The sequence below is a fragment of the Grammomys surdaster genome, unplaced genomic scaffold (assembly GCF_004785775.1).
Source record: "Grammomys surdaster isolate TR1022 unplaced genomic scaffold, NIH_TR_1.0 66, whole genome shotgun sequence".
NCBI lineage: Eukaryota > Metazoa > Chordata > Mammalia > Rodentia > Muridae > Grammomys > Grammomys surdaster.
In genome coordinates this window covers 7560121-7582481 of record NW_021604568.1, presented here as the reverse complement: position 1 = coordinate 7582481, position 22361 = coordinate 7560121, and the positions used below count along the sequence as shown (strand labels likewise).

General features: G+C 46.1%; 1 protein-coding gene across 2 annotated transcripts; it reads right to left on the bottom strand.

Moving 5' to 3' along the window:
- Positions 1-694: 694 nt before the first annotated feature.
- Positions 695-21603, bottom strand: LOC114627703 (glutathione S-transferase omega-2). 2 transcript variants are annotated; one of them, XM_028775593.1, is made up of 8 exons: positions 21374-21603; positions 16695-16823; positions 15193-15366; positions 14873-14981; positions 12311-12533; positions 10800-10901; positions 2157-2263; positions 695-987 (listed from the first exon to the last, which is right to left on the bottom strand). In XM_028775593.1, exons 3-8 carry the CDS (start codon positions 15224-15226, stop codon positions 816-818), a joined length of 747 nt encoding a protein of 248 aa, XP_028631426.1. In that variant the 5' UTR covers positions 15227-15366; positions 16695-16823; positions 21374-21603; the 3' UTR covers positions 695-815. The 2 variants fall into 2 exon arrangements, with proteins under 2 accessions (XP_028631426.1, XP_028631436.1); XM_028775603.1 differs by lacking the exons at positions 10800-10901; positions 16695-16823; positions 21374-21603 and having other exon boundaries at positions 15193-15226.
- Positions 21604-22361: the final 758 nt, after the last annotated feature.

Here is a 22361-nt window from a genome sequence, read left to right as displayed (position 1 = left end):
GTCCAGGATTAGGTGCCCACCAAGCAACCAGAAGCATCTGTTGGAACCAACTGTGTATGTGACGTGTATCCAGTAGTCACCTTTGTCTGTGAGTTGGATCAGAGGGGAGGGTGTTTTGGAGACAGGATGCTGGTTAATAAAACATTTTGTGAGACATCCTGAGCTCCGGCAACACCAGTGAGATCCTGACGTAGTTAGGCCAGGGTGATAAATGGGTGTTTCATTTCCTGCTTTGGAATTCTTTCCAGTCACAAGACCCTTGGGTGTCTCCCAGGCTCATGGCCAAAGTTTGAACAGGAACGATACACACGCCTTCCCATGGGGGCAACGGGATTTCTTTGCTAAAAGAACATATTTCATCATAGAGTAGGTGTGGTTTCTTCCTTTCTTCCTTTCCTTCCTTCCTTATTTCCTCCTCTCCCTCCTCTTCCCTCTCTTCTTTCTCTTCCCATCGTCTCAAACTTTCCTCTCAACAGAGAAGCTTTGAAGAGTTCCAACCTACAGTGACAAATGTCTGTCAAATCAGGCCCTTCATACCAGCACTGAGACCAGTAATCTGGAAATCAAACTAGCCAGAGGTCAGGCAGCCAGGGTCACACTAGCTCCTAAAACGAACTCTGCTTCTATGCTGGGCGCTTGCTAGAGAATCATTAGGAGCTACAGGTTGCAGGAGTCAGACACGTGAACATTAGACTAGACTTTACACAGCCATGTTTATTAGGGACCTCAAAAAAAAAAGAACACATACACTGACCCCCCCAAGATGACCTGTGATGCAGAATCAGATATGATGAGAATCCTGGACAATGCCTGGATTACCGTATGACTGGGGGACACAGCCCGAAATCAAAGGCACAAGGGTTATTTTGGAAATAGAGATTCAAGAAGCCCAGGAAAATGTTCTTATCAATGTGCAGAGCACATACAGCGGGGTCTTGCTTCATGGAGGCTATCCAGAGCCGTAGCATCGGGGTGTGATTCACGCAGCTGCAAGACAGGAACGGGACGGGGTTGGGAAAGGGGATGATTATTACTCTGTAGATTAGAAAGAAACAAAATTATGGGTTTCTTTGGGAAATATGTAAGCTTGGTTATTATCCAGTAAGCCTGATCTTTACTGAGGAAAGGGGCTTACTTGGAATGGTGTGTGACTGTTGACACTGTCACAGTGGCTTCTGTTAAAGTGACAGAACACTTGTGAACTGAGGCAGGGGAATCTTCATTTCATGGCTGACTGACGGTCTGACAACCTCTCTAGCCAACAGTCTTAGGCCATTTGCAGATTTTACTTTTAGGACTTTGAAAAAGAGAGTAGCTTCCTAAACATTTTAAAAATAAATTTAAAGCAAGCATGAACCCTTGAAACTCAGGCCTTTTCAAACATGGACAGGGGAATTCAGGTCTATGGTCTGAAAGATGACATCCTAAGGTAAGACATGCTCCGGTGGGCTGGAGGCCAGGACACTTGGTAGAGTCTTACGAATCTGGGGATCTCCACTCTGCCTTGGAAGGAGACGGGTTTATAAGTTACCTGTGTGTCTCACCACCCAGTCTTATGTCTGAGCCAAAGAGCTACTTTCCAAACACTAGAGGTGCCAGACATGCCTGACGTGGCTGGCCGGTATCTGAGTCAGCAGCACTACACATGTCCAATGTCACCTCTGAGCTTTGAGGTAACAACGCTTTAAATATCCCTGACACACTTTAAACATGCTTAGAGTGTGACACATGTGTGATAGGTGGTTGCTACTTTGTTTATATGAAGAATAACATATGCGCTGCTTTTGAAACATGGTTTTCAAAGGACATTTCTATATGGGGTGGGGGGAATGAGATGGGACTGAAGCTCGTGGCATGTGCCGAGAGACTCAGCAGGACCATGTGTGTGGACGCACCGGGAAAGTGCGCTCGGAAGCTCTGAGAGGAGGGGGTTTTTCATACAGAGTCTTAGCCATAGATATGTAGGTACGTGAGCCTGAACTCAGTGGGAGAAGAACATGGGTACATTTGGACAAGGAAGCATGCATGAGCGGCATCCAGCCCTGATTTTTGTTTCACAAATATCCCAAGACAGTCCACAGGGGAGTCAGTGGGGCTCAGCGCGTCTCCACAGTTGGCACTCATTGACTTTGCAATGACGTAATCAGATGTCTTACTCAGCCAGTCCGTATACATCCAGCCGCTCAAACCAGGGCCAGACGAGGTAATCAATCATGGATACACAGTCTCCGCTGAAAAAGGTAGTGTTCTGATATTCAAGAATCTAGAAATATACACAGAACAATGACCAGTTAATTTGTGCGTTTGCTGACGTGTGTTGCAGATGCTAAATATAAATATATTAATTACAAGGAAGGGGAACTAGCTCGCCAGTCTCCTATTTTCAAGAATCCACCTCTTCCCTACCCACAATGCTTCCTTCAATTCCTTTAGGGCCTGTCTTGACCACATCCTGCTCTCTGCCTCTCTTCAACACTGAACAAAAAACATGGCTCATTGACTGGAGACTTTGGAAAGGGCAATTCAGGAAGAGGCAACCTGGCCCCTCCCTTAGCCTAAGACAGACGCCTCCAAGTCCTAGGCTGTCTCCAGATCAGGTGAGCTTGGAGCTGGGATGCCCTGCCTCAAGCCAACACCTGCCCATTTTCTAGGGACATGAAAGTGTGAGCCAGATGCTAAAATCCAGCAACTAGAAACTCCACTTGCTGGGGTTGTGACCTCATCTCCCACATATTCTTTACACTAAAGGGGGTGCTGCAGACCCCACTGGTCTTTTGCTTGCCTACTCAGTGGCTTCGGAGCTGGGGCTAGACAAAGCAATGCTGTTTAGTGGGTTTCCTTGTATCCCACGTTGCCTTTACCATACTTTTTTCTTTTATTCAAATTCTTCAAGCTTCGTGATACTCAATATCATTAACATTCTACAATAAAACAAAACTCTCAAATCAACCCACATAGGTGGACTGTAAGGAAAACACGCTTTCAACAGGCCTGCCTGCCTGCTGCCTGCTGCCTGCTGCCTGCTGCCTGCTGCCTGCTGCCTGCTGCCTGCTGCCTGCTGCCTGCCTGCCTGCCTGCCTGCCTGCCTGTTGTCTGCCTGTTGTCTGCCTGCTGTCTGCTGTCTGCTGCCTGCCTGCCTGCCTGCTGCCTGCTGCCTGCTGCCTGCTGCCTGCTGCCTGCTGCCTGCTGCCTGCTGCCTGCTGCCTGCCTGCTGCCTGCTGCCTGCTTGCCTGCCTGCTGCCTGCTGCCTGCCTGCCTGCCTGCCGCCATGGCATCATAATGGCCACAGACTCCTAAATCTCTGGAACTGTAAGCAGCAAATAAACTCTTCCAAGTTGCCTTGGTCATGGTGTTTTATCACAGCAACAGAAAAGTAACTAAGACAGAAGGGAAAGAACAGAGTGGAAGGCTCTCAACTGCCATCATGTTCTAAAACAGTCAAGGACCATCCAACGTCTCAGTAGCTTGGTCCTTCGTCCTGTCACCCGCAGAAGTGCACAAGCTGCCTTGGGTTTTTGCTTCCATGGTTGCAGGCTACTTCTGCCACTAGGTTTTGCTTGCCATGATTGACAGTACCCTTAAATCATAAGCCAAAATAAGCCCTTCCTCCTAAGCTACTCCTTGTCACACACTTGGTCACAGAATGTAGAAAAAGGGATTGGTGTACAGCCCAGCCGAAAATTTCTGCACTGGAAATCTATGGGCAGTGGCCTCCCCATAGATTCCTTTACAGCTTCCCCCGGGGTGACACTAGACACCCTGGCTTGGCCTCCCTGGAGACTGGCAGCTGTCTTTAGATCTTCAACAGAAGTTCCCTTCTATGTAAATCTGGTACCTCTCAGAGACACAATACTACACCACTCTTCGAATCCTAGACACTGGCACAGGGAGAGCCTGCAAAGGGTATTCTGGTGTTTGGAGCACTCAAAAGAATCGACTTTAATATATTCTGAGGCTGCAGAGACGGATCAGCAGATAAAGGTGTCTGCCATGCTAGCGTTGAGGACCTAATTTCAAATCCTAAAAACCCACGAAAAAGTAGTTCAAGCCAGACAGAGTAACAGGACCATCTGTGATCCCTGCCCTCCTGTGCAGACATAGGCTGAATCTGGGGAAGCTCGTGGGAAGACAATCTGACTAAGACAGAGGAAAGCAAACAGAGACCCTTGCCTCAAACAAGGTGGAGGTGAGACCAACACCAAAGGCTATCCTCTGATCACCACCTGTGTCTACTTACACACGCACACACACACACACACATACGCACACACGCGCGCACACTATACATATACACATAATGAATAAAATATAAATAAGTAAACATTTTAAAAATGGTAATACAAAATGGGTTCTCTTTTCCCCAGTGACTGAAGAGGAAGAGTAGAGGTGGGATAAGGAGTACCCAGCGAGAGACAGCAACAGAGGAGAAAGGACTGTGAAGATGCACAGTTCCATGAAGCACTTCACCTCACACTAGGGCTCCGCCTAGCGTGGGAAAGGAGGAATAGCAGCAGGAAACACAAGTGGAGAAGTGTGTGGGGCTCCCCCTGGTGGCCATCGATGGTGTGGAACTGGCCAAAGCTCCCTTCTCTCAGTTAAAAGAGGAGGAAAAAAAGAAACCTGTGAAGCTTTTGAGAAAGAAGTGCTACAGAACTGGGAGAATCTACTTCTTGGGCCACACACCACCCTATTTTGGTAACAGAAGAGCGATTTTTAAAAGCTAATCCAGACTTCTTTAAACCAAGCATTCTAAAACGCTCAGTCTGGATCTTCCACCCTTGCGACAGCCACCTGCCTTACACTGACGTCATTTAGCCCATCACCAGGGAATCCTTGGTCTTGGTCCTCAAGCAGTGTTGTCTCCTGCCGGACACTCTGTACTTGGTGGAGGAGGGGAAGAGTTCTTAAGAGTTGGAAGTCATACACAGGCACCCATTTCTGCTAAGGCACAAAGGCACCCTCCAGGACAGGAGCGGTAGAGTCAAGCCCATACCAAGAGCAAAGAACTTGAATCTGGGACAGAAGTCTTTGGAGTTTGTAAGAAAATAAGAGGCGGGTTCAGGGTTTTAAATTCCAGGCCCTTGCCACACAGAACAGGACAGCCACAGCTGAGCTCCTGCCACAGTGAGATTTCCTGGAAAGAGAATCCCTGCTGTGTCAGGGAGAAGGCTGAGCATGGGTCTCGAGTAGGCCCCGCCCCTCCCCGTGCATGGCTACCACTTAGGACCATGTTATTCTACGAAGATACAAAATACAATCCGTCATCATTTAGGAATTGATGGGACTCTGAAAGTCCTCAGCGGCCATCCTTTCAATGGGCTCAATTCTCTTATTCAAAATATATTTCATAAAAGTTAGGCAATAAGCTAACCAAATCCTTATAAAGCAATGGGTGGTGGATGCAAATCCATGTGAATAACCCTGGAATCTCTGAGGAGGCCGAGGGCGTCCTGTGCCTGAGAGCAAGGAAGGAAGCTCAGCAGGGGACACTCTGCTCAGTATTTACAGATGCTGCACTTCCATAAACTGGCTCAAAAGTTCAAACAAAAACCAAACGTGTTTAAAAAGATAGTCAAATAACCTTTAGATATGAAAAACTCTTTAAATGGAACTCTATAAATTAACAAGAATCTTAAAAAGGAGATAGACAAGCTCTTAAGACATTTACCTTAAATAGCAAACTTAACCAAATAGCACAAACTGTTGGGCTAAAATGTCTTTTTTGTTCGACAAGAAGAAAAGGCGAATTAAACATTAACACTGTGGCTGCGCATGGTAGAACATGCCTTTAACCCCAGAACTAGAGACACTGAGGCAAGGGGATGAAGAGTTTGCAGTCAGCCTGGGCCTCACAGTGAGACCCTGTGTGGAAAAACTTGTAGGGAGGGCAGGAGGAAGAGAGAGAGAGAACAAGGAGAGGGGGGAGGGAAGGAGGGAGGGGAGGGAGGGAGAGAGGAGAAGGAGAGATGTTAAAATTATGGGTGAAATTTAAATTCAGTTAACCACGGGAGCTCCTGAGTGGTACACACACTACAAAGATACAAGCCTCCCCTCCCGCAAACAGTGCACACAAGGCATGCAACTGGGCCCTGTGGGAAACTCCGAGTGAGACTGCAAAGGACAGGAATACAAAGCAAGCCAACAGACATCAAGAGGCTGAACCATGAAGTGCCCTGTGGCCCTGGTTCCCTCCCTGCTGTTTCAAGCCTCTCTCCATTAAGGTTGGTAACAGCTAGAAAGGGACCAACCAAAGCCAGAATGCAAAGCTGATGCCTAATGGCTATGGCTAGATCACAGACTATGAGGGAAAATCCAAAGCATCAGAAAAATATCTGGCCAGTCCAGCAATCTTCTGCACTACACAGGGTTGGATTTAACAACCACCACCATGAAAAGGTTCTGAATAAGGCACTGGTCCAAGCAAAGACACCCTGAGAGGCCCTGCCATGCGGGAATCCACAAAGAAAAGAAAGCCAGAGCCCAGCAGAGTGTGATGCTGACATGGTGAAGTCAATACCACACAAAGGAAAACTAAAAAGGGTGAACATCTTAAGATTAATGACTCAAGAATAGCTAGGTTTGAACCTCAGAGGCAGGTTTGATGTAAGCTTAGTCTACAGCATCCCGACAGCATAAAACACATGCCAGCATTTAAGGTAGGCAGACAGGATGGCAGGCTGTTGGTCTGATCATCAAAGCAGAAGATTTTATTTATATTATTTATATAGCCTTAAGTGAATTCTTTATATTTTTAAAAGCTTCATGGCTGCTGCTGTTTTCTGAGACAGCATATCACTACGCAGCCCAGGCTAGCCCAGAGTTGTGACCCTCTTACCTTTGTCCTCTATGTGCTGAATTTCAGACCCAGACCAACACCACACTCAGGAAACTGGACTTTTTAAAGATCATTTTAAATAAAAAGAGTATGCATGTCATATTTTGAAAGAGAAAGATCACCTGGAGCACAGGGCCACAAAATGCAAATTGGGTCTCTTGCTAGGCTATCACATGTCATATTTGCATTAAAATCTTGACCTTGGGCTGGGAGATGGCTGAGTGGGTGCAAGCATAAGAACCTGAGATCAAATCCCAGGACCAGCAAAGCTGAGTGTAGCATGTGTCCGTAATCACAGTGCTACTGTGGTGCAGTGGGAGACCCGGCATACAAGGCAGAGGACAAATAAAGATGGGCTCTGTGTGATGGTTTGTATATGCTCGGCCCAGGCATGGCACTATTAGAGGGTGTGGCCCTGTTGGAGTAGGTGTAGCCTTGTTGGAATAGGAGTGTCACTGTGGGTGTGGGCTTTAATACCCTTGTCCTAGCTGCCTGGAAGCCAGTCTTCTCCTAGCAGCCTTTACATGAAAATGTAGAACTCTCAGCTCCTCCTGCTTGGATGTTGCCATGTTCCTGCCTTGATGATAACTGACTGAACATCTGAACCTGTAAGCCAGCCACAATTAAATGTTGTCCTTGTAAGAGTTGCCTTAGTCATGGTGTCTGTTCACAGCAGTAAAACCCTAAGACACTCTGTTTCCAACAAATACCTGAAACTGTCCGCTGACCTCCATGCATAAGCCCACCTACACCTCCATACATCAACACACACAAACACACACAAACACACACACACACAGATACACAGAGAGAGAGAGAGAGAGAATATCAGATTATTTGCCTCTCAGAAATATCATGTGTGTTTAATAACTTTTCAGCTCCCACAAAATCTTGTTTGTGAAAGCCACTTGAAGGGTAATGTGATCCATGCCTTTAGTCCCGGCATTCAGGTGGCAAAGGCAGGCAGATCTCTCTAAGTCCAAGGCCAACTTGGTCTATATAGTGAGTTCCAGAACAGCCAGAGCTACATAATGAGACTCTGTCTCAAAAACAAACAAGCAAACAAACAACTAAACAAAAAATAAACAAACAGAAAAAAAACAGGAACGTGCTAACGTAAATTAAGGGGCATTTCTGTCGGAATTATTCTAAATTTTAATTGCACTAGGATCTCCTAGAGTCAATACTTTAGGACCGAGGATCTGTGTATTAACATTTGGAGGAACGGCCGGTATTGCTCATCCCCACTGGCGCTCTCAGTGTCTGACATCCTGTATGTTGCAGCTAATGTTCTTACTAACACTCTGTGGGGAAAACTCCCTTCTGAACCCACGGAAACAAAGCCGAACCCTCAGCAGGCCTGACGAGGTATGAGTGGGAGCTGTCAGTGCCAAGGCTGGCCAACAGCGGGACACTCAGCTATCTCAGTTTGGAGACAGCTTTGCTGAGTGGATTTCCTGCCATCAGCTTGTGTTACAAATCAGGGGTTTGTTCTGACTTTTTTCACTTGTTTTCCAGGGAGTGTTATGACATGCTTATGACCACCCTGCTGGTTGTATGGTCCAGTCTCTTCTAGTTAACACTGCTAGCTAGGAAACCATTCCCAAGGCCTAGTGCGGCCTACATATCACTCTCCTGAGCTCTGTCTCCCATACCTGTCCCGAAACATCATGAACAAAACAAACGACTTTCTCTCCGAGTCCCAGTAGCGTCCTGTTTACTCATGATAAATTTCCACATCAACCTGGATAGCACCTCCACCAAAGTTCATCTTATCTTGGGCCCTTGAAACCTCTCCAATGAAGTCCCCTTTCCAATCCTATTACTGAGGTCCTGGTGGAAAGAAAAGATCATTCTCCTGCCTCATAGTCTGCAGTTACTCCACACAACTTAGGGCTCAAAGGGAAATTCCTTGGCACAGGTGAAAAGCCTTCTGACCGTGGTCTGCCCTGTACCCGGATTCTCTGCTCTCACACACATCAGCTCTCTCCCGAACGTCTCCAGATTAGCACTCAGCATACCTTGGGTCAAAACAGGCTTAACAGCTGTTCTCCGTCTTATCACTGAGCCTTCTGGGTGTCTGTAACGTTTGTACTCCTGGTCAGTTTACAGCCTCCACTAGCGAGCAGCCCTTCTGAGTTATCAACTTCTGGTACTGTTGGCCCTTGCAGGATGAGGCGCAGCACAGTGAGCCAGGGCGCACAGAGCACCACCACCCGCATCTTAGTGTGTGGCACAGAACGCTGGCTTAAGTGTCCTGAGAGGGAGCCCAAGAGATGCACGCCTGCATCCTAACTTCGTGGACAAGAGCATCAAGAACAACCACAATGCACTTTTAGTGATCTCTGAATTAAGTGTTTTGTTTTCGGCTCCTTAGTCTGATCCGTACTCATGAGTCTGTGAGACAGTAACCAGGCCAGACGGGATTAGCTCACATGATCTTTAAAATAAGATGGCAGCTGCGTGTGGTGGCACATGCTTTCAATCCCAGCACTTGAAAGGCAAAGACAGGCAGGTCTCTGAGAGTTCAAGGGCTACATAGTGAGGCACTGTCTCAACAACAACAACACAACACACACACACACACACACACACAATAACAACCACCATTAAATACAGAGACATTAAAAATTCTGTACTCAGAAGGGTTTCAACTCCTCCCTTTAAAGCAAGCGCTTGCCCTTTCTAGGCAAAGACTCTTATTAGATGTCTTCTTCAGCTGTGATTAAAGGAAGTGTTAGTGTGGGTGAAGTGGTTGTGGAAACATCACCCAGGATTCCTCCTGCCCAAGAGCCTAGAAATCCAGCCAAGTCACAAAATCAAGACCCTACCATCCACTGCCTCTCAGGGTGTGGGGTCCTGGCAGTCTGAGGCCTCAAGACAAAAGTTAATATTTCTTACTAGTCATCTTACAAAACTACTGCAACTGTACATCTCCAAGACTGGAAATGAAGTGTGTGTGTGTGTGTGTGTGTGTGTGTGTGTGTATGTGTGTGAATTTTATCTGCTTCTAGTTGATAAAATCAAATGGAAGAGTAGGAATGAGTACCCGTCTCTGAAAGGAATGAAGATAGTCTTTGTGGCTGTACGGGAGAACGAGCTCTCTCATAAAGAACTCATCGGTTTGTAGACCAGAGGTAAAGGAAGTCACAGCCCAGAGATGACCCTCAGGATGGGTGGGTGGAAACACCTCCCGTACATGAGACGCTGCTGACAAGGACTGTTCTTTGTCCGTCAGCATCTACCTTCATTTTCTAAAACACACAACACTGATTTTATCCAGGGTGTCCAGACTAAACAATAACCCGCCCCCGCCCCCCAGCCTCCGGTGCTGATGGTCACGACCTGACAACTAAAGTCTGGCCACCAAGGTGAAAGCATGCACTGGATTCCTGGGTGAGTCCTTTAAGGAGCTCCAGACATGCCACTCTTCTCTTCCACTCTCTTTGCTAGAGTCTGAGTGGAAAGCGATGGCAGACATTCCAGCTGCCATCTTGTTACGAGCGATGAAACCCTGCACTCAATGTGACAGACAGAACAAGGAGCCTCAGTCCCTGCTAGCCTCCTGAGGAAGCGTGGAGACAGTCCTGGACCTCCTCCCTCTGGCTTCATGATGTTAGAGAGTAAACCATTAGCAGACAAGCTTACAGCAGTTAGGTCCTGCACAGCCTCCAACCAATGCCTCGGCCTCATTGGCAGAGCCCTGCAGAAATACTTAGGGAATGTCACAATGCCAGGAAAGAACAAATTCACTGCTCGTCCTGGACAACTTGTCAAGAATCATTTCAGAGAAGGTCAGGGATGCAGGCATCTGATGAAGGTCACAGTCGGATGACTAGAAAGGGACCACATCGAGGCTTAGCAGGATGTCTGCCAGCAGGTGATGCCAGGAGACTAGGTTTGAGACACTGCATAGCTCGGCCCACTGCCTCTGACAGGACAGACACCCCCCCACAAACCGTACCTCCTCCATGTTGCACAACTCCTGACGCAGGGCAACCTTCAGATCCGTACAGTCTCTTCCACATCTCAGCGCTACCAGACACTCCTTGCTTAAATTTGGGACCTAGTCAGAAGACACAGGTTCTTAGTCAAGATGCTTGTGAGAATTGTCCCCACTCTGACTGAAAAGCAGCGAAGCTTCCCAACTCCAGCACAGGAGGACTTGGCCAATGCAGAGGTCCCGTCCTTGGTGAGAGGCTCTGAGGGGTCCGGGGGGGGGGGGGGTCCGGAACCGCTTGGGACAGCAGCTGCCATAGCTAAGGCTTTAGCAGCATTCTCACTGGCCCCTGCTTGCTCAGTTACTTCTGTGCTGTAATACACTCTAGGGTGGGACACTTTCAGCTTCAGTGTCCTAGGTGAAAAACTGAACCAGGAACAATACCCACCTCCATGAGCAGTCAGGAAGGAACCAATAGTCAGAGGAAGTTTGAAACATCCTGATTCTCAATATATGTCAGCTATTAACACCATTAAGTTCAGTACGTGTGTGTGTGTGTGTGTGTGTGTGTGTGTGTACATGCATGTTCGGGTGTGTGCACATTTGTGTGTGTGTGTACATGCATGTTTGGGTGTGTGCACATTTGTGTGTGTGCGTGTGTGTGCACACACGCACACACACACATGCCAGATGTCAACAGTGGGGTCACAGTGGGTGTTCTCCTCAATCATGCTGCATCTTATTTTCTAAACATTTATTTCTTCGTGTATTGATTTACTGTGTGTGTTTATGTGTGGGTGCGCACGTGCACGCATGGCATGAATGCGTAAATGCCACCAAATGCCTGAGGTCTGAGGAAACCTTGCAGTTGTCAGTCCTTCCCTTACACCATACGTGTCCAGGAGATGGGTCATAAGGCTTGGTGGCAAATGACTTATTTTTTGAGACAGAATCCCTCAGTGAACTTGGAGCTTGCAGATTCAGGTAGACTAGCTGACCAGCAGGTCCCAAGGATCCCCCTGCGCCCCTCCCAGCACGGGGACTGCGGAAGGCACTGCCAGCTGGCTCTTTATGTTATACTGAGGATCCAAAACCAGGTCCTCCTGCTGTGCATCAAGCACTTCATATCCGCAGCCCTGGACTGAATCTTTTATTTATTTTCAAAGGTCTTAACCTTTCTGTCACTTTTCCTCTCATTATCAACAACTGCTCAGTATTCTTGTTTCCTAAATTGTTGTCATTCTCGCCCCGCTGACAAGACAACCGTCTCCCAGGCATAAATTCTCTCCAATATTTCCTACCTGGAGCTTGAGAAACGCTCCTTTTAAAGGATTAGCAATCCAGGCCATTGCTAGCCTCCTGAGTCTCCGCCTCCCACTGTTAATGTCAGTGGTTACACCTGACTCTAATCCCAGGTGAGTTATTCTTCAGAGGCTCACAGAGTCAAAATGGAACCAGGCCATGACCGATTCTGGAACAGACTGAAGTTGGGGAAACACACACAAAGCAAAACCAGGCTCTTCAGAATATCGTACCTTACTGAATAGCTCCAATAACATCTTCTGGCGAGCTCGTTCATACGGGTCATATGGAAACAGCTTCCTTCCTGGGTACACATCGTCCAGGTACTCACAAGCAATGACAGATTCATAGATCAGCTGACATTGACTGTTCTCCAAGACAGGAATTTGACCAAAAGGATGCTTTGTATAGTACCAATCAGGCTTGTTTTTCAGGTTAATGTTGATGACTTCATGCCTTTAAAAACAAACAAACAAACAAAAACAAAGGGAAAAGAAGACTCCAGGTGAGAAGCATAAAGACAGACGCTCACCTCGAAAACAGGAGCAGCTATGACATCAACACTCGTACTTAGAACTGTTTCTTAGATGCTGGAGTTTGGTGTAAAATATGGAACACGCTTGTGTTCACTCCTGCCGGGGTGTTAGGTGTTTCCTATGTCCTCCTGTTATCCTTTCCTGTGATTGACTCCCATGCCTGATGGCGTCTCCTAACCGTAGCTGAAGAGGAGAGCCAGGCTGCCTGTCCATCTACTCAAACACTCAAGCACAGCACAGAGAGCTTAAAAGCTTGAAAGCACAAATCCAGCAGAACTCGGTGGCTCAGATCTCTAACCCCAGGGCCCAGCAGAAAGAGGCAGAAGGACTGGAAGTTAGAGAACAGTCAATGCTACACAGTGAGACCTCATCTCCAAACCAAAACATTAACAACCACAAAAACGCAAGTGTGTGATTTACAGGTTGAACAGACATTGGTGGATGTTAACAGTTAATACAAAACCCACATCAAGGTGTATGGTCAAGCTGATATTAGCTGGTTCCTTCCCCTCGCTGTGCTCAGTGTCCATCGCTGTAAGGAGGTGATAACTGTGCCCGTCTCCACAGTGCAGCATCCAAACCCTGATCATGTGCAGCGCCTGGGAGTGTCCAGTACACTAGCAAGCGATCACTTTCCAGTCCTCCCTACTCACTATCAGAGGTTTCAAAACCAGAAAAGCTGCCAGTTACATGTTTTAAACAATTAAAGGAAACAAATGGCTACACTCTTCAAAGTGAAAGTTCTCAACAGGATAACTCCACCTCTCCCCATCTGAGGAATGCATATCGATATCTAGGGACATTTTGGCTTTCACCCTGGGAGTGGGATATACTCCAAATGGGTGAGGGGAGGACACTGACAGGTAAGCTGGGATGCACAGGAACAACCTCCTTCCTTCTCCCCAGCAACGAATCACCTGGCCCCAAACGTCAGTCAGCGGTGCTAAGGTTGAGAAACTCCACTCTGAAAAACAAGTTATGGGGCTGGGCACTGTAGGTCAGTTGGTAAAGTGCTTGCCTAGCCACAGGAAGCCCTTGGCTCCATCCCCAGCATCACATAAACCAGGCACAGTGATGCTTGCTGTAATGCCAACATTCTGGGGGAAGAGTCAGAAGGACCAGATGTTCGAGATCATCCTCAGATACATAATGTATTTGTGGCTAGCCTGAGCTATATAAGACCCTGTCTCAAAAACAAAGAAACCCCACAAATATTTGCATCATTTCCTAAGCTGCCACTTTGTCCCCAAATGAGCAACACATCATACTGCTCTGGTTTTTCTAAAAAGAGACAAACGAACAAAGAACAGGTAACCATAGGGCCAGATAGGTTTGAGCAAGAGGAAAGAATCCAGAAACGCGTGTTATACATATGCATCTAGGCAGAGTTAACATCATTTCATTTAAAATATCTCCACAGTGATCTCTCTATTCATTGACGTGAACTGAAACTCTGATGTCACTCCTATGGCTTCCCAATCCCAGAGCCGGGGGGCCAGTGTGACACTTGTTTTCTGTGTGTGTGTGACAGGGTCTCATGTGGCCAAGGCTGATCTGGAAGTTGGTATGCAAGCAAGAGTGGTCTTGACCTTCTGATCCTCCTGACTCTACCCCCAAACCCCCAAGTTCTGAGATCACGGGGATGGTCCTCACACTTGGTTTTATGTGGTAGCTGGGTGTGAATCAGTGGTTCACGAATGCTGAGTAAGCGACTCCTATTAACTCAGCTGCATCCCCAAGCCCACCAAACACTTGTTTAATACCTACTGTGTGCCAGGCTCTGCTCTAGTCCTCGAATGCGGCAGACCCTACTCTCTTAAACTCCTTTTTTGTATGATTGCCATTGAGTGGGGGAGAGGGGAAGATACGGTAGAAAGACAGAACAAATAAGAAAATGGTGGACATGAAGAAGTAAATAGAAGAGTTAACCCAAGCTGCTTGCCGCAGAGGCTGGGCTACACTGGGACAGTTAGGAAGCCTGAGTGAGCTTGGCTATGCCTTCCTAAACCAACAATGGATGGGAGAGCGCCAGCTCACCAGACAGCATCACCCAGCTTATTCTGCCTGGTCTAAAAGTTCAAGAAAACCTGATTTGGAAAAGAATTCAGCAGTTCAGGAGAGCCTGCCCAAAAATCAGTCACTGGAGTCATTCAGAAGAAAGGGAAGAGGGGTCCCTTTTAGGAGCCCGAAACTTTAAATACCCCCTGGAGATGACGGGTGCTCCACCTGCTTGGGGCGCACTTGGCCCCCGTTTCTCACCTGATGCCTTTGGCCTTGAGGACCAGCCGTGTCCTGTGCGAGTAGGGGCAGAACCTCATGCTGTAGATTCGGATCACACCCTCAGGGACCGGCCCTGGGGGACAGCTTCCTACAGGGCAAGAGAAAGAAGACAGAGAATCTGGTTAGTCCAGCAGAGGGGGGGCCTTGCTCACCTCACAGACATTCAGAGAGGAGTCTGTGCACTGAGCCTCAGGCTCCAGAGGGGATGTTTGCACATACAGTTCATGTTCCTATCCAGAGAAAGCACCTCTGTCACATGTCTTCTCCCAGCCCCAAGGGTCCAAGTCTAGAAGATTTACCTTTTCCCAAGCATCTTGATAAATCCCCAGACATCAATCTTCCAGGTGTCTAGGCAGTACCCGAAAGCTCACAGTCGCAGCCTTGTGGGCCTCTGCTGCCACTGGCTCCAGCTGGGTACACCTAGCTGCGCTCCCTCCAGACCCAAACTGAATTGCTCAACAGTCGACAGCACTCTGGTGGGGCAGAGAGGAAGTGAATTGGGATCCCTGTATAACCTAACTCCTCACAGATACCTCCCCAGTTATGGAAGTCCAAACCAAGCCCCAGAAAAAGTACTTCTGGTTAGACACACAGGGAAAGCATTTAGTGGGCTCTCATCCACAGAAGGAAGATTGGACATTTAAACTCCAACTTGGATTTCAAAGGAATCGAATACAAATTTACCAGGCTAATGTTAACTTTTTCTTTCCATCACAGATCCTGGTCTCAGGGAGAGGAATGATCACACCTCCTGTCTAACTTGTTCACCACACTCAGTCTTCTTTAAACAGCCACATTTTCTTTTGTTTCAGCAAATGGGACACTAGATTTAGGATCTGCTGAGACCTTCCATCACTCCGAAAGTAAATACTAGCCTTGGCACCACAACACACACCTCTCCCTGGGCCTCCCCTGGGCCTCCCTCATCCCATTTGTGAGATTTCTACCCTCTGAGAAACTGTTGGTGAATAAAACCAAGACACCTAAAAGCCAAGAACTGTTTGAATCCTCCTCCAGCCTCAAGTTCTGGCAAATGTTGCTTTAGTTTCCAAGGTAGCTCAGAAACACAACAGTTACTCCCACAGGAAGGAGAGGAAGGAGTGGTCGAGAAGCTGAGATTCTGAACTCTAGCAGGTGAAAAAGGAATTCTTTAAACTTTCCAGGAATGAGATGTAGTGGAAACGGCTTACCAACACATTTTTGTTTATGGAGTGACAAGGAAGGAAGGAAAAGCATCAAGAGTTTCATTCACACTCAGTTATGTCTGTGAATTATTTCAGTTCCCAAACTTCTGTGTCATGTAATTGATACTATTCCTTCACAAAAGTGCCCCCAGAAAAAAACAAAATTATTCGTACAAAATAAATACTTAATCGAGTCAAAGAACTTTAAAAGTTCAAAGAGTTTTAAAAGGCCCATTGTCTTGGGCTGCAAAGGTGGAGAGTTTATGTCCAAAAAAATAGAGCACACAATGACAGCTTTGTTGTTGAATCTAAACATTTTTTTACTAAAATAACAAAGCCTTATCACGTGTCTTGTAAGATGAGCAACTCTGGGCCTTTGGAATTCCAGACACTCCAGAATGTTTTGGCTAATAATGATAATATTTTTTTCCCTACAGAACAGGAAATCTTTTGAAATCTTCAGAACAATGATTCAACTACAGTTTTAGTCTAGAACTCAATGATCCCGTGGGAGTTAAGCTAAAATAGGAACGTGCTGTCAATAGTTACTCTGTGGATTAGGAAACAGCAGGGAACTTAGATCCATGCTTGGAAGTGCATAGGAATTGGCCAGAAACCTGGTGTTGCCGGCTTCTTGCTGTGCTGAGGGAGGAGCAGCTCACTTTCTACTGTGGCAGATGCAGGTCTGAGGGCAGCTATTCCCCTGGAACTAACTTTGATCAAGACGGACAGACTCGATGGTAAAACTGAAACAAGGAACACAAGAACCACTACCTGTTAGGTAAGGCGGGGTAAGGAGATGGCTTCTGAGAAGACAAAAGTACCTTCTGTTAGGTCTCAAACCTGGGACAAACAGCTGAGGTGCCTGCCGCCACCAGGTTTCCCCAGCAGTCCTCCTGGATGGCACACCCAACCCTACCCTAATCTTCTCCAGCCCAGGGACTACGCTGGGCTGCCCTTCTCCCAGTTGCTTTCTCTATATGACCCAGCCATTTTGGCTACACCGGCCTTTTCACCCGTTTGACCCTCTTGCTCCTGGTTTCCCTCTCCCCCCAACCCCCGCCCTCCTCACTGAGCCCAGCTCAGTCTGCTGGCTGTCTGCTCTGGACTCTCCCTGTGTCTCTGCCTCTGACTGAGCCTGCATTCTCCCTTAGATCTATAATGGAACCCTCCATCTCAGGAGCAGCCACACCCTCCATTTTATTTCTTGTTTTTCATTCACCTTTCATGTAAATAAAGCAGGTAACCACCTAAGAGAACTCACCCAGAGCCTAGAGGGAAACTAAAAATGAATAATTACTGACCTGCTGGTGCTTTACTAGTCCGGTTTACCCTTAAACTGGTCCTGTACGTATCCTACAAGACGGGCTATCCCAATGGAAAGATGAATAATCAGGGGCTAACAGGACCAAGTATTTGTTGAATGTCTCACAGCTACTAAATGTAAGAGAGGAGAATTCTGGAAGTTTCACACCGGAAACAACACTTTCATCCAGTAGCTTAGTCAGTACCAGATGCAATGAAATGAACAGTCGGGAAGCATCTCCCCACAGAGTAAATAATGCAGGCTTGCCTCTCTGGTCTCAGCTGCTTAACTCTTGTAATGTAAAAACCACCAAAGACAATAATAAATGAATGACTACAGGTATGCCCCGGTAAAACCTGACTAATGGAACTAAACTTGAATACACACACACACACACACACACATCCCTCTAACTTTTAGAGATGCTTTAGGTTCACAACAATATAAAGCAGAAGATACAGAGGGACCTCATATTCTCCCTACCTCCGCATACAGCCCCCCCCTTCAGAGTGGTACGTTTGTTACAATAGATGAACATATACTGACATATCACTCCAGGTCCACAATTCACAAACCATTCACTACTGGTCAACTTGATCTCTACATCACACGTTATGATTTATATTTTGGTATTTTCAGCTACTAAAAAATGATAGTTTTGAGAAGCATTCTTAGCACTTTGAGCTGCATTAAAATCCAGTCAGTGGCCTGACTTAGCCTGGTGGTTTTAGCTTGGTCATTCATAGCTTATGGTGCAGTGGTCAGAATGGGAATTCCATTTGCAAATCGAGAGGTTCTATTATGCCTGAAGAGGAAAAAGTTCCAGTTTTCCCCTCATGATTCACTCCTTCTAAAGGAAGCGAAATCTGAGAACTGGGGATGTCATTTCTAAAAGGTTCCTAAGCAAGCTGCTCTGGTACATGTTATGATCCCAGAACTTGGAGTCTGAGGTAAGGGGATCACAGATTTGAGGCCAGCTAGGGCTATAGAGTCACCATTGTCTCAAGATAAAAAGTATGTCCGTATATGGGAGGTCACGTTTTGAGATACAAGTCTATTTGGAGTACTCAGGACAACGGTGGAGAACATCCTCCACCTATGGGAAGCACCTATGGGATTCTCAAAATGGGCCAAGGAACCCTTGGGAAAATGCTCAGCCTCTGTGACCTCCATCTGACTTAAGATGACAAGCAAACCAGTGTGTATGTGACGGCTTTGAGTATGGAGTGGACTCGAGCAGAGTTCTATCTCAGTGAACCTCAAAATTAAAGAGAAATACTAACAAATAAGAAGGCATTTTAATAGCACGATGCCGTCCCATAAAGAAGACACACATTGCAATTCAGCTCTGTCGGACATATCAGAATTAGAATCCAACTCAACACACTTATTTCACCGGTTAGCAGTTTAATGCTGGCTGAAGGTGTTGAAGGCTGCAGGCTACATTTCAGTAATGTGATTTTTAATCTCGCCAAAGATCACAACAGTTTTCCCAGAAGGATTTTAATCATGACCTTTAAGCTTGTTCTCTACTTGCTCTTAGAAGTTCAGTAGGTAACTCCTAAACGGTTTTATGCAAATGCTCCATCTATGCTATTTCATGTTTGCGTCTCTGTTACATTGACCAACTCAAGCACAAAAAAATTTTAATAAGGTCACAGAAATCTATTAAAAAATAAGTTTTCAGATATCTGAATTATAATCATATCCACTGTTTCTCTGTGAAGGTACACACACACACACAATGTGTGAGCATGGATGGCAAAGGCAGGTCTTACTTTTTACCTGGAACTTGCTGATTTGGTTGAGCTGGCCTAAAAGCCCCAGAGACCCTACCTCAGTCTCCTCGCACTGGGATTACAAACCCGAGGCCACCACACCCGGTCTTGTTTGTGGCTCTGGGGATGGAAGTCAGGTCCTTGTGTTTGCGCAACAAGCACTTTAACTACTAAGCCACCTCCCCAGACCCAGAGCTGCTTTTCTGAAAATAGAGGAATCTCTGGTCGTGGTGATTAATGATTTATGTATTTACAGAATAGAAATAATTTCTTCACTCGATTTCAGTTTGTTTTGAAGAAAGGAGGTCTTTCTTGTTTCCTTTTTTTTTTTTTTTTTGAGACAGGGTCTCACTATGTAACTTTGGCTGTCCTGGAACTCACTCTGTAGACCAGGCTAGCCTCAAACTTAGAGATCCACCTGCCTCTGCCACCCAAGAGCTGGAATTGAAGGTGTGCATCTTTATAAAAGCTTAAGTTTTCTTTTTCTTTTTTTTTTCTTTAAAAAAAACTTTTTGGTCACAAGTGTCTAATATTAGCAGAAGCTAGATTATGATTCCATCTGTCTCTTTGAAAGCCCACTTGACGTGAAAGATTGTTACTGGAGTGGGTGTTCTAGCATTGTTCACTGAACTCCACGGGCCAGATGAAGGAAAGGGCTCTACTCTCACATCTGCCTTTATTCAGAGTTTGCAAGGAGTGAGGATTGTAGAGAAGCTCGTGTCAGGTTATCACAGGAGAACCTTCCCTTCCACTTAAGGAAAACTGAGTCAAAGGAGACCTTCTTTTAAAGTCCTTGTTTCCTTATTCCTGTGTCTTTATAACCTGTGATACATTTACACATCCTGATAATAATATTTGAATAGTCAAAAAGCAAAATTTCAAGATTCTGACATCAAAGTTTGTAAAACCATCATGCAAAACCATCAACATCTGCTGATACCAAACCATGACAGAGACCTGACCTGAACATGCCCAGAATTATTTCTAGGACTTCTTTGGACACCACATTCTATGGATGCCCAAGAATTTTATATAAAATGATGTAGCACTTGCAAATAATCTACCCATATCCTCTTAAATACATCAAACCACTTCTAGATGACTTGAAATAGCCAACACAAGGTAAACTTTGTTACATTGTATCATTTAGGAAACAGTGACATGAAAAATCTAAACATATTCAACTCAGTTCAGAAATTTTTCTTTTCTATTCTAAGGTAGTTAGATTGGAATCATGTGGCGTCCATTGAGAACAGATAATATTATTCTGTCTTAGCTTAATCTCTAAATGGAAGGACTGTAGCAAAGGAACTTTATAGATCTGTAAACTTATCTCGAGAACAGGTTTTGTTTTGTTTTGTTTTGTTTTGTTTTGTTTTACAACAAACATAGGCTACACTTGAATCACTTCACCTTTAAAAGGTGAAGGTTACTTTGGGCAAATAAAAAACCTCCAACACCCTGATTTTCTAACAAACTGGCATTCTAATCTGTAATGGGGAGGTAAGAGTACCATGTGGTTTAGGGAAGTATTATTTGTATCAGTATGGCAAGCATCTAACACTTAACATGCTTCTGTCACCTAGCAAGTACTTAACATTAGCTGTTTTTGTGTTTATTATTATTTGAACATAGCAGGGACAACTTTCATAGCCTTTAAAAGACAGGCAGTCCCAGAAACGAGATTCCCCTGCCTGTCTGTGTCATCAACTAGTAATACTGAACTGAAGGTACGAACTCTAGATCTGTGGAACTCAGCCTGTCTTCATCCAAACCAGAAAATTAAATTTAATTACAGGTTTCTGGCTTAAAGGACATCCAGTAATCAGATTATTGACTATTCTTTCCTTCTTGAGATTTCTTTACCCTAGTGCTATACTCTAAGCTCCCTTACACTTTTTTAGTGGAAATTAAAAAGAAAAAGAAACATTAGCTATGGTTAAACACTTGGGTTTTCTTTTCAAATGAAAGTGCAAAATTAAAAGTTGGCAATTCTATGCTGAAAAGCTCAAATTTAAGAAGTTCCCAAAGCTCAGAATTGACCTCAAAATCCTCTTCCCTTTAAATACAGCTCAGGTGAGACGGAACCACCCAGTGGCGGTGGCAGAGAAAGCATCCCGGAGCAACCTTCCGGCGGCTACTCTCCAACCTTGAGTTGGGTCGCCCGGCTGAAGACGCGGAGGCCGGCCCGCCCCTTCTCCCACGGTCCTACCCCGCAATTGGCCACAGAGCCCTGCGCTCCAGCCAATGCCTGGCTCGTTTGGAAGAGCGAGCCAATTGGCGACCGCGTTACAGCAGCTAGAGAAACGAGGGTCAGACCGGAAATCTATGACTACCGAAAGAGGAAGTCGGTAGCAGGCAGTTCCTCTCAGCCACGGCTTTCACATCCTATTAGTAATCCGCGAGGAACCACCAGGGCCTGCCTGCCTGTCCAGGGGCCGGTGATCGGCAGCACAGATGGCTCCGCTCGGAGCGGGACGCCTAGTTGTCCCGTTTGTGAAGTCAACCAGTGCCTGGCTCCCAGGGTGCGGGCCCCACATCACTGTGAGGAGGCTAAATCCTAAGTGTGGCGCTGAGCTTGGCTTGATTGTTATGCGCCCTTAACGAATCACCCCGAGATTTTCGCAGGCCAGCCAGCAAACAAATACAGAAAACCTACCTGTCGGTGGGTGATATTCCTAAGGGCAGTGTCCTCCGGGATATATTTTCCAAAATCCTTCTGCCAACATCTTAAGGCCTCACTTAACCTCTGGACCAGCTGCATCATCCCTAGAATGGAATGAGGCTCCCAGACTACCTTCTCTTATGGAAGTGATAAACGTATTAAGATTAACCTTTCCCAATGGAGATTTCACCCATTACTTATTCAGTCTTATATACTGAACTGGCTGGTATGGTCTTAATGGTATTGCATATGACAAACCTATATCTGTCTGCTATGGAATTTGGAAGGAAGGATTTCAAAGGGCTAGAAGTCGGGGCTAGTTCGGTAGTTCAGTTTGCTGCTCTTCCAGAGGGAGATTCGGTTCCCATCACCTACGGCCTGTGCCAGTATCACCAGCTCTAGCATCTGTGCGTGTACACACACACACACACACACACACACACACACACATTTTAAGAAATGAAATAGAAGCTGAGAGCTCAAGCAAGCGGCTACCCAGTAATGTTGACTGAGGTCTTTGATGCTCACAAGAGGA

Excerpts from the sequence above, each read along its gene's own strand:
- LOC114627703 (XM_028775593.1), bottom strand. The coding sequence starts at position 15,226 with ATGTCTGGGGATTTATCAAGATGCTTGGGAAAAG. Across the intron at positions 14,982-15,192 it reads ATCAAGATGCTTGGGAAAAG|GAAGCTGTCCCCCAGGGCCG; the intron begins GTAAATCTTCTA and ends CTTGCCCTGTAG. Across the intron at positions 12,534-14,872 it reads CTCAAGGCCAAAGGCATCAG|GCATGAAGTCATCAACATTA; the intron begins GTGAGAAACGGG and ends TTGTTTTTAAAG.